At 43.6% G+C, this 12,266-nt stretch overlaps 1 protein-coding gene across 1 annotated transcript; it reads left to right on the top strand.

Annotated features, from left to right (window-relative positions):
- Positions 1–1,020: 1,020 nt before the first annotated feature.
- On the top strand, positions 1,021–7,620 carry LOC132571954 (killer cell lectin-like receptor subfamily F member 1). The gene is made up of 4 exons (XM_060238747.1): positions 1,021–1,073; positions 5,301–5,481; positions 6,116–6,228; positions 7,485–7,620. The coding sequence occupies exons 1-4, from the start codon at positions 1,021–1,023 to the stop codon at positions 7,618–7,620; spliced, it is 483 nt and encodes a 160-aa protein (XP_060094730.1).
- The last annotated feature ends 4,646 nt before the right edge of the window (positions 7,621–12,266 follow it).

The following is a 12,266-nucleotide window of genomic DNA, read 5'->3' as shown; positions in this document are numbered from 1 at the left end:
CATCCATGGAGTACCCCAGGAAGTTGATCTTAGGAACCCCCAACAGGCATTTCTCCCTGTTCACTTTTAGGCCTGCAGACCTTTTAAAAGAGAGTCCATTAGGTTCTGGAAGATACCCAGGGCCACACTGACTCCGAACTGGAGGCGCTTGACCTTGAAGGCGCCTCTATGCATCACTATTGTTTGCGCCTCAGCTGTGGTGGTGTCCACTGGCAGCTGTTGGTACGCCTGGACCAAGTCCAATTTTCTGAAAATCTTGGACCCCGCTAGGGAGGCCAACACGTGGCTCACAACTGGCACCGGGTAGGTGTGGTTCCATAGCACCTTATTTATCGTACACTTATAGTCCACACAGAGGCAGACATGGCTGTTGGGCTTGACTGGGGTGACGATGGACGTCTCCCAGCTCCAACGCTCCCTGGGCTACCAGGAGGTTTAGCTCCCCCTTTATCATGTTTTAAGGTGAAGGGAACACGCCGGGCTTTCAGCCTTATGGGCTGAATGTTTGGGTCTAGTTGCAGAGACACAGGGGGCTCCGTGTAAGTCCCCAGGGTCCAGTTTCCTCCACAGCTTCTCGTCCCGCAGACCAAAGATAAACTGGTCCCTCAGCGCTTCGTCCATGTCCAGGAACTCACAGCAGATGGATAACCGGCGGAGGGCGGCACTGAATTCAGCCATGGGCTCATTGGGTCGCTGGCTGCATTCCAAGAACTCGAGGTGGCACACCAGGACTGTTGACTGTGGAGTGAAGTGAGTTGTGAGAGCCGTGGTGATCTCATTGAAGGTGGCCGCCTTGAGGGTCACGGGCACCATGAGGCCTTGCGCCAGCTCCAGGATGTCCATTCCACAGGAGCTGAGAAGCAGTGCCTTCTTCCTGTGGTCCATGTCCTCGTTGTATTCAATGTGGTTCTCCAGCTGTTCTAACCACGTTTCCCATCTCTCAGGCCTAGCCCAGTCAAAGGCCGGAATCGGTCCTGGTGTAGCAGCCATCTCTTCCATGGTGGTGCGGAACGCGTTGCGATGCCGGTCTGGGCCACTCACCAGGATTCCATCCTCATCGCCACTATAGTATAGTGGGTTCCATACATGGAAGAGACGAGGTGGCAGTGAATCATAAGCTCTTTATTGATTTCAGTGTAAGACTGCCCAAAAGGGCCAACGGGGCCAACCTTATATACATGTCAGGGTTCCCGCGCTAGTATTCTATTGGTCCATTCAATCCAGCAGGGGGCTCATGATTGGAGCAGGGCAGCAGGGATTTGGATCCTGCTGCCTATTGTTCCCAAGTCCCTAAGCTCTGGTTGTCTGGCTCCAATGAGCCATGCAGGAACACTCAATTTGGTTCTCACTTGAGTCCACATACATAACAATCTCTTTCAATGCCTTCCCCCCCTCCATTGAAAACAATGGTGAATGGGGGTATCTTCTTTGGGGGCACATAGAATTGGACCCCCTAGTTCAATCTTTTTGAAACCTGGGGGGATTTTTAAGAGAGGCTCCAGCAACTATGCTACAAATTTGGTGCCTCTATCTCAAAACAAAAACCCAACCCCTGAGCCCCAGATACTCCCAGTCAATTATCCAGTATACCCTATGGGGAACATTAGCTATAATCAATTGAAATAATCCACTACCTTCGGACCAGCTATAATGGGTTCCAATGGAGCCAAAAAGATCTGAGAATCCTGAATATTTACTATGAATTGGAATACCATACTGGTATTGAAATTTGAGAATATCAGGAAGTTTTGGCGGTTCAATATACTCATAGCCAAAATATACTGTGTTTGGGGGGTGCGTTGTACACCCCTAGCAGACACAGAAAAAGTGGGATATTTAAGGGCTGGCTGAATAAAGCCTGCCTCTGACTCCAGATATTCCCAAGAGGTCTCCTTACCAGAGTCAACCCTGCTTAGCTTCCAAGATCTGATGAGACTGGGCTTGCCTGGGGTATCCAGGTCAAGGCCAGAAAAAGTAGGTATGTGTGTAGGAGAAAGGGATGAAGGAAGAAGCTGCAGGCACTGATAGGGTGTGACAAAAAAGAATAGTAAAACAGAGACAGGGAGTAAAGAAATGAGACTCCTACCTCCAAGTCTTCACGGTCCTTTCTTGTTTGTCTGCCTGTGTCACTTTCTCTGTGACTATTAGAACCATCGACTGGTTGCAAGCGGTACTGTCAGGTATGAGACACTGATTTATATCTTTTCTTTGGGGTCACACACAATAATCATCAAAATTTCAACTTGGTCAATTAATAAGAAATGATTGTTGCATTGTAATCATAGAATCATAGAATTGGAAGGGACCTCCAGGGTCCAACCCCCTGCACAATGCAGGAAACTCACAAATACTCCCCCCACCCCGCTCCATGCCCACAAGATGGCAAAAAACAAAACACCCCACCTTCAGGATCCCTGACTAAACTGACCTGCAGAAAATTGTTTCCTGACCCCTAAGCGATGATTAGTATTTCCCTGGGTGTGTAAGAAAGGACCACAAAAACTAAGCACTGATGCAGCCCTTCCTGCTCTTCCCTCTCATGTTAGAAGCCATTCTGTAAAATTATTAATTTGACCACTGAGGAAGGCCAACGGGCTGAAACATATGATCAGGGTCAATAATGGTTGTCACTATATAATTTGGTTCTTAATTCAGGCCAATTTACTTTTTGTAATAAATACATGTATATTTCTGTATCTCTGTCAATATTCAATGTTTTTAACTTGACTAGCAGAATTATTAGGCCTATACACTCAGAGCTTCTTAACCTTTAGGTTTCTTAATTCAATTCAGTTAGGGTTAAGCTCCCCTCCCCCACTTTAAAAAAAATGATGGAATAATAGAATCATCCTTTTTGGGATGGCCTTCACCGATTAAAATGACAGAGGGACTCGCCTAAGCAATTTTCACCATTATGCTGAAATAGCACCAGAATGTTAATTTTAGGAATTTTAAATTAAACTGTTTAAATTAGCTACTGTTTTTAAATATTTATTGTATAATTTACTGTATTTGATGTGTTAGCCGCCCTGAGCCTGCTTCGGCGGGGAGGGCAGGATATAAATAAAATGTTGATTGATTGATTGATTGATTGATAATCATAGAGTTGGAAGGGACCTCCAGGGTCATCATGTCCAACTCCTGCACAATGCAGGAAAATCACAACTACCCCCCCTTGCCTTCTTTCTCATGATCTGCCTAAATTCACAGAATCAGTATTGCTGTCACATGGCCATCAATCTCCAAAGAAGGAGAGCCCACCACCTCTTGAGGAAGCCTGTTCCACTGAGGAACTGCTCTAACTGCCAGGAAGTTCTTCCTAATGTTTAGCCGGAAACTCTTTTGATTTAATTCCAACCCATTGGTTCTGGTCTGACCTTCTGGGACAACAGAAAACAAACTCCACACCATCCTCTATATGACAGCCCTTCAAGTACTTGAAGATGGTGATCATATCACCTCTCAGCTGCCTCCTCTCCAGGCTAAACATCCCCAGGTCCTTCAACCTTTCCTCATAAGGCTTGCTCTCCAGACCTCTCACTATCTTCATTGCCCTCCTCTGAATATGTTCTGGCTTGTCTATAGTGTGGTGCCCAAAACTAAACACATCATGTTGGTCTATCTCCAGGAACACTAGAATATCTCCAAGATACACCAACACAATGACTTAGTTGCCATCTTAGGCCTCTCTAGCATTTGGAATGGATTCCACCATACTATCACCTAAACATGCTTTCTTATTTGAAGTTTTTCAGATTGGACAACTCAGGAGTGTTTTGAAGAAACCCTGTACCTCTCAGGGAAGCAACAATGGAATAAATGAATCAAGCTTGGAGAATAAGTCGATATATCATTTGCGGCAGTATTTGTGCATGTCACTTGAGAGCACAACAGGTAATTTCAATGTCATATCTTAAACAGAAAAATACTACTTAAAATTTCCACACACAAACTCTCAGGGTGGATTCACATGTTATGAAGTCCATAAGGGCTTTTGGTCTGACATTTTGGGGGTAGTTTCAAGCATTGCAGGCAGCCACAGTGACAGCCCCACTGCAAACTGGGACCCTGGTGCACTGAAAGGGGATTCTGCCTTCTCCACTCTATTTTTCTGACCAGCAAAAGCCCCACAGAGCTGCTACTTACCTTGCTGGGAAACCTATATGCACCCTGCTCCTCCGTGACACACCCCTGATGCCGCCCACTTCTATGCCTCGTCTCGGGTTACTTTGAGTTGGAACTGCCATCTCATAGCCCAGCATATCTTCCAGACATGCCAGTAAACAGTTTAGTCACATTCAGAGGCAACGTTTAGAATGGTTCTCTTTGGATCCTTACATAGCATTTAGATTTTGAAATATATAGACTAGGACAAGTTGAAGGCAGTAGAAAAAGAGGAAGACACAGCATGCCTCAGTTAAGGAAGCATTATAATCAATGTTCCCTCTAAGCTGCAGAGTCTTGTGAGCAAAAATTCTACTTTGTGAGCTATTGACATTAAAGTTGTGAGGTACTGGCATTAAAATTGTAAGCTACTGCATAAATTAGTGTGCTCTGGGGTCATCCTTCTTGAGCTAAGACAAAAATGTATGAGCTTGAGGCTAAAAGTCTGTGAGCTAGCTCACACTAACTCAGCTTAGAGAGAACACTGATTATAATTATGAATAATTATGCATGTTACACAGACCTTCTGTGTTTTCAAAAACAGCTGCTTTAAGAATTAATGTGACCAGTATCTCTTAAGGATTAAGCCTGAGGGTCTCCACACCAGCTAAGTAATAATAAGAATATGCAGTAGTTTCATACTCCACTGCCCTGTGCTATTGTTAATGTGCAAACCCATGGAGTAAATGCTCCCAATAACTCAAAAACTGTATATAAAATTATCCTACTTTCTTGATATCTGCACATAGTTAAGCTTCTTTGGAATATCAAATCACTTCTGAATAGATATTCTTATACTTGCATATGTATTATTTCTAGCAAATTATACCAGATTCCTCCTGTTGTTTTTTTCCTTGCTGTAAAGGTTTCTGATTCACTCTATTAGTGCTTATATCACCATCTGTTTTTATCTTGTATTGCTATTATGTTAAATTGTTTTAATAATTAATTATGATGTCGTTTTTAACTTCTTGATAAACTCCCTGAGCCTTGTGGTGCAGGGGAGTGCAGGCTAGAAGTCGGCCGGAAGGAAGGAAGCCACTGCCCTCAGTTTGCAAGATCTGAGCAAGGCTGTTAATGATAGGACATTTTGTAAGACATTAATTCATTTAATTTATGTCACTTAACACACGCAGCTCCTCCCATTTCACTTCTTTTCAAGAGAGCACCACCTGCAAGATCTGTCCTTACAACTGGCACCTATATGAGAAGAAGTGCTACTGGATCTCCAGAGAGAAATTAACTTGGAACCAGGCTATGAAAAACTGCACAGCAAAACTCTCCCAGATGGTGGTTATACAGGATCAGAGAGAAGTGGTAAGTAAAGGCCAGCAATTACTTCCCAAAGAGACAGAGAAAGCACCCCTCCCAACCTGATCCTATACATATCTCCATGGAACTAAGCTACATTAATTTCAATGGAACTTCACTTTTCTGACATGGTTTCCCCCCAAAAAACTTAGATGCATTGTCCTTTTAAAGGAATGTGTCCTTCCATTTTCAGTTAACTGTACCTTCTGTTGGGTAAAGTAACACCATAGGTTGTTTCATTAGTATTTGTGAGCAGTAATCAAGTGTCCGATAATGAGCTCTTGTGTGAATTTACGCCTAAATCCATTCCAATCTAGGGTTGCCAGCTCTGGATTGGGAAATATCTGGAGATTTGGGGGGTGGAGCCTGGGGGGTCTGAGGTTTGGGGAGGGGAGGGACTTCAGCAAGGTATACTGTTATAAAGTCCACCTTACAAAGCAGCCATTTTCTTCAGGGGAACTGATCTTGATCATCTGAAAATCGTAATAATGGGAGATCTTTGGGTTCCATATGGAGGTTGGCAATCTTATATGAAGTCAGAACATTACAAAGAAGGATCTCTGCTATGTTTCTATGTAGTAGAGGGGAGGAACCTACAAACAGGGGTACAGCATTGCCAAACCAATTACTTTTCTTGCAGGCTTTTCTACAGAATATCATCAAGGCAAATAAGATGTTGTGGATTGGACTACAACGCACATCCCCTGAAAGAAAATGGATGTGGGTGGATGGTTCCCCCTATGATAACGAATTGTGAGTATCTCACCTACCATTTCTACTCAGTTATTCATCAGTTGATCACACCAGATCTGCTAAGATTCACTGACAGGTCTACTGAAATTCTTTGCCTCCTCATCTTAAATTCCTCTTCCACTGATGGTTCTGCTGCTTTTGGTGGATGGTGGATCCATAGGACAAACCAGTCTTTGTGTTTCTTTATGATATTAAGCATGCATACATGTCTGCATACCAGCCACTGCAAACCTGAGGAGCAAAAAGCAGGTGTTTCCAAACCCCTACCATTTCATTACAGCTGATTTCCAGATTGGGTCATAAATGTGAAATGTTTCCAGTCCAAAAATGTAGTGTCAATCATCTTCAGAGAAGACTGGAACTCTCTATCCTATACCCAGTGTCAAGCAATAATATAATTTATTTGGAACAAAACCCCATTTGAAACCAAAATCCCTTACTTTTGAGTAAATGAGTTTAGGAGTGTGCTTACACCATCTGAGGCAGGGATCATTTGGACTTAACCGCAGAATCTATTAGTCAGGGCTTTTTTTATAGCAGGAACTCCTTTGCATATTAGGCCACACACCCCTGGTGTAGCCAATCCTCCAATAGTTCACAGGGCTCTTAGTACAGGGCCTCCTGTAAGCTCCAGGAGGATTGGCTGCATCAGGGGGTGTGGCCTAATATGCAAAGGAGTTCCTGCTACAAAAAAGCCCTAGTAGTCCAAATAGAGTTCAGATCAAAAACATTTTTTTACAAGACAACTACCTTTGAATTTATGCAAACATTTTGTTTCTGTTACTACAGAATTCTTTTTCAAAAATATGACATCAAGCATCTCTGGATTTTGTACAGGCCTTCCATAGCTATTAAAAGTAAAGGTAGTCCCCTGTGCAAGCACCAGTAATTTCCAGCTCTGGGGTGATGTCCCACAACTATTAGCGACATTTTAAAGCAACTTTCCTATTGAGATCAGTAGTACACTTACCTATGGCTGGATTGTGCCCCTTGTTTTTCCTTTGTCTTTTTAATTTTTTTAAGTGTATATGTATGTGGAAAAGACCTCTGTGAGACCAGAAGTTCTGCATAGTGATGCTTGCTCTAGTGATGTCTCTGAATCCCCTGTCTTGATTTGACAGCATTAGGTTGTGCCTACTAGGAAAGCCCATAGGTGCCAATTATGAAAGAAAAGCCACAATCATGAAGAGAATGAAGAAGCAGATGGACGTGCCACCCTTTGACAAGTGCTAATCGCTTTCTTCTTTTTACTGCAGATCAGGTTCAGCAGAAACAAATGCCTGTGGGAAGCTGAATGGAAACCAAATTATTTCTGATGCCTGCATTAATATAGCCAATTGGATCTGTGAGAAAAAAGCTTTATTTCTATATGGTACACAGCCACAGCACTGAGTGTTGTTTGAGCACCGGCACTCCTCTTTGCTTGCTTCTCTTGATGCTGTTGGCTGAGCTGCTGTGAGAGCACAAGAAGACCTGCACAGACTCTTCGGCCACAAGGGGTTAGCTGCTCCAATGTCACAGAGGAGTTGGACACTCTTGGGGGCAACCATGTCACTACCTGCACCGGCTGAGTATACACCTATATCAGTACCTGTGTATTTTCTCCAGCAAAGCAAACAGGAGTACCCAAGCATCATTTCAGATTCGGAACATGGCAAGGGAGGAAGACTGAGTCCCTCCTTTGTGCTACATTCTGTCAGAAGCACCTGGAAATTAAAATTTAAAAGAAGCTGAGAGCTCTGGTGTACTATAGTGGTTACAGTGTTGAACTAGAACCTGGGATGACCTGGCTTGAATGACTCACTCAACCATGGAAGCTCTCCAGGTGACCCTGGGCCTGAAACAATCTCTCAGCCTGTGAAGGAGAGCCCCTGAATAATTAATTAATACCCCCAATAATAATATTTGTCATATTGAGTAAAAATATGCTTTGTCTTCAGACAAAGGGGTCTGTTGTAAAACTGCCGTTAGAAACTGACTATACCGCCCAATGGGTGTGAGCTCCAGCTGTAAGATTAGATAAGGGAACAGCCTCCTACAGGGGACTTGTTGTATATAGATAAGTAAGGAAACTTCGTCATGGAAAATTTGCTAGAAGGAGTTCTGTAAGGTGGGACTTTTGAAATCAGATAAGCCTGGGTGCCTGCCTGTTTGTTTTCTGTGTGAATAAAATGGTCTGTATGTAGAATGATTTTAACTCAGTCATTTTGGGGGCCCATAGGTAAGTGTACGACTGGGTTCTGCTTATGGTACCATAAAGTAAACTCGCTTCAAACCAGTAAGTCTGTACGGACCTCGTTATTTCTCTGCTTCATTCTGGTGCAATTGGCTGGGAAGTGAATGGGGTTAGAATATTTCCTTCCTCTTGGCTGGTTGTATAGCCGTCCGCCTTCCACCCTCGTGGTGGGAAGACCGGACTAGGCACCATGGTCACATTTTTGATCGAGTCCGGCTCTCTCTGCCCTGGTGGGAGAAGGTGTCTGGTTTGCCAAACCAAAATCCCGTGCCTGGTTGAACCGACATGTCCAGGGAATCGGAAGATCTTCAGGATTGTGAGTATGAACTATCTGGGAATTCTGATTACCTCTCCTTAGGAGAGAAGAAGGGTCTGATCACCCCTAAATCTCTGTCTATTAGGCCCCACTTTGGAGCTGAAGCACAGAAGCTAGGATTTGGAAGGATTTCTGTGGTGTGTGTGAATGAGAGGAGACGAAGCCTCTAAGCGAGAGGGATTTTCTCTTGTGAAGTTCCCAGTAGGGCAACAAAAGAGGTCACAAAAGAGGGAGTGAAAACCCCCAGGGCTCCCTGGCTGCCAGACCACTTACTGGCAGCTCCTGTTTTCTGTTTTCCCTAGAAGTGTCTTGTCTAAACGTCTGGTGCCATGGGGAACTTAAAAGCCAGAATTCTGGGGAATGTCAGAGAATGGTAGTTCCACATGGGCAGGCAAGGCTCCTTTGTCCCTAAACCTCCCCCCCCCCCAAGAAAAATCTAATTTTTAAATTTGAATGTCTCTTAGAATAGAGAAACCTGGCTTTATAAGGTAACAAAGACCTCTCTTCCCTTAACAAAATAAACAGAAAAGCAATGATTTGGACTAAAATTAAAGTCCCATTCTCAAGGGTGAGGCCTGGAGATCTCCTGGAATCACAGCACAAAGTTCCAAGCTGCAGACTCAGTTTTCTCTGCAGGGTAATGGAAGTTCGGTGTGAGTGAGAGCTCAGAGCCTGGTTCCCTTGGGATCTCATCTTTCTTTAGACTTCCATTCTAGATCTCTAGCAATCTGTCCTGTCTGGATATGGCAACCCCATTCAGGAAATAAAACTAACTGCAGAGAATGTGGCCTTGCCTAAAAGATCAAGTCTCTGTTAGTGTGACGAAGTCTGCCACCTGTCTGGCCAAGGTGGGTCAGCAGACTTGCCGACTGATAGTCCAACACAGGTCCAAAATCTGGTATTTCCCCCAGAAACACCAGGAAGGTAGGTTGCCACCAGACTGAATAAATCCTTTAGCAAAGAGGCCCCAGTCAAGCCTCTGCCTATTAGGAATACTCTAGAAAAAACCAAGCCACACCACTGCAGCAAGGGATTCCCCCAAGTTTCACAAATTGGTAGTAGGCACTTCCAAAGGCTAGTGGGTAAGTTTGGCTCAAATTGTTGCGGCCCTGAAAGCAAATAACCACAAAAATAAACTTAAAGAAAGTTTATTTTACAAAATAGGCATGAAAGCATTGGTTTTAGTGAGCCATACAAAATAACAATGTTGTTCAATATAACTAGCTAACTGGGTATAAATTCATAGATATTATCATACAGAGTCCAATGGGGAGGGATGGTGGCTCAGTGGTAGAGCATCTGCTTGGTTAGCAGAAGGTCCCAGGTTCAATCCCCGGCATCTCCAACTAAAAAGGGTCCAGGCAAATAGGCGTGAAAAACCTCAGCTTGAGACCCTAGAGAGCCGCTGCCAGTCTGAGTAGACAATACTGACTTTGATGGACCCAGAGTCTGATTCAGTATAAGGCAGCTTCATATGTTCAAATGTCCAAATGAAATCCAAGGGTTTTCCTGAATGGAATCACGTCAGGAGGCTGTTCAGCATAATAGGCTCTAGTCTCGGTTAGGCTAGGCAAAGAAATGCACTCATGATGTTATTTTTATGCCGCCCAGACCCTTGCGGTGTAGCCAATTAAGGCTATTCAGCTATTCAGCACTAAAATTCAGTTGGTGCATGGCTACTGCATTACAGTTAGCCAAAAAGAACTGCGGTTCAGCCCTTTTAAAATGCAGCCAGGATGAGAACTAAACAAATACAATTTATTGTCATGATTGAGAGAGAGATTCAGAGAGTTGTACCTTTATTTTCACTTTTAAAATGCCAGAACCAAATACCTCTGAGAAAGAGAGATTAAACTAGTTTTTTTAAATATTTACTGCTTCAGTTCTATAAATTTCAAGCTCAAGGAAAGGCCTCTGAGCATGTACAGAGAGTGCCCAAGATCAGCCCAAATTGGAGCCTGGCCTAGAGAAGTTAAAGATTGCAAATTTGCAGTCCTCCTGCCCTTCCCCCATTAGGGAAGGAATGCTAATCCTCTTCTCCTTACTCAATCTGAAATCTTTAACAGAACCAGAAAAGGCAAAAGGAATAATAATTTTTTTTTGAGAATGCAGTGCCTTGAGACATTAAGAAGGAAAGAAAATTTTCACTTCAAGTCTCTCCTCTTAAAGCACAAGCAACCAGATGTCTTTAGAGAAAGAGACCCATCTTTTATAAACCAGATCCATAACTAGCCTGGGAAGAATAAATTTGGGCTTTAATAATGTTCTGCATTCCTCAAATGTGTATCTTCATTTGCTCTCTTAAAGGCTCCTTAGCTTGAAAAGTTACAAATCTCTACAGAATTACCATTACCTCAAAGCACATGGTCAAAATAGCTGCCTGCTCCTTGAGAGCTCTGCCTCTTCTGATGGACTCAGTACCTAAGAGCCCTCCTACTTGCTGCAAGGAGTTTTTATCATATCTCTTTTCTCCACCCCCTGAACCAGGCAAGGAGGCTTTTCATGAAGTCTCCAGAGTTTTCCTTCCTGAAGACTCTCTAGTCAGTTTGGTGTAGTGGTTAATAGCAGTGGACTCAAATCTGGAGTACTGGATTTGATTTCCCCACTCCTCCACATGTAGTTGCTGGGTGACCTTGAGTCAGTCACAGTTCTCTCAGACCTATTCTTGAAAGAGCTCTCTCAGACCTGCCTACCTCACAGGGTGTCTGTGGAGGGCAGAGGAAGGGCAAAAGATTGTAAGACACTTTCAGTGAAGGATGGGGTATAAATCTAATCTCGTTGTCTTCATTTAATATCTCCAAATCTCTGTTCTCTGCATAGGGAAGGGGGAGAGCTTGACCCACCCGTTATAGCATTTGTATGAAGGTAGGCTGAGGTACATCTGGAAAGCAATTGAACTGACCCCTGCCTGTTCTCTGCACACACACACAGCTTTTATTTGAAAAAGTAAGTCTCTAGCCTAGCTTCTTTTGTTCTGGAGATATAAGGGGAAAGGTATATCTCTACAAGGTGATAGAGACTTACTTTAAAAAAAGGAAAGCTGGGAACTGAGCTTCAGAATAAGGACAACTGGGATAGAGGCACAGTAGAAGTTTATAAAATTACGCATGGGGTAGAAAAAGTGAAGACAACTTTTTTTTCCTCTCTCTCACCTATACTACTAGAACTTGGGCTACCTATTGAAGCTGATGGGCAGTAGATTTAGGACGAACAAAAAGAACACCTTTATTCAACCAACAGTTCAATTGTTGAATACATGGCCAGTTGCCGTAGATGGTTTTGAAAGAGGATTCATGGAAAATAGGTCCATCAGTGGCTACTGGCCAGGGTGACTGAAGGAAACTTCCATATTCAGAGGCAGTATGCTCCTGAGCTCCATCACTAGAGGTCAACTAGGAAGTTCTTGGCAAATAGGAGCTATGGAAGACCTCGGCAAATATGTCCTTCTTGTTGGCCCATAATGGCCAATGGTTGGCTGTTGTATGA

Source organism: Heteronotia binoei, chromosome 5 (genome assembly GCF_032191835.1).
Source record: "Heteronotia binoei isolate CCM8104 ecotype False Entrance Well chromosome 5, APGP_CSIRO_Hbin_v1, whole genome shotgun sequence".
Taxonomy (NCBI): domain Eukaryota; kingdom Metazoa; phylum Chordata; class Lepidosauria; order Squamata; family Gekkonidae; genus Heteronotia; species Heteronotia binoei.
This window is presented reverse-complemented; position numbering and strand designations above follow the sequence as displayed.

Excerpts from the sequence above, each read along its gene's own strand:
- LOC132571954 (XM_060238747.1), top strand. The coding sequence starts at position 1,021 with ATGCCGGTCTGGGCCACTCACCAGGATTCCATCCTCATCGCCACTATA. Across the intron at positions 1,074-5,300 it reads CTCATCGCCACTATAGTATA|CTCCTCCCATTTCACTTCTT; the intron begins GTGGGTTCCATA and ends TAACACACGCAG. Across the intron at positions 5,482-6,115 it reads TACAGGATCAGAGAGAAGTG|GCTTTTCTACAGAATATCAT; the intron begins GTAAGTAAAGGC and ends CTTTTCTTGCAG.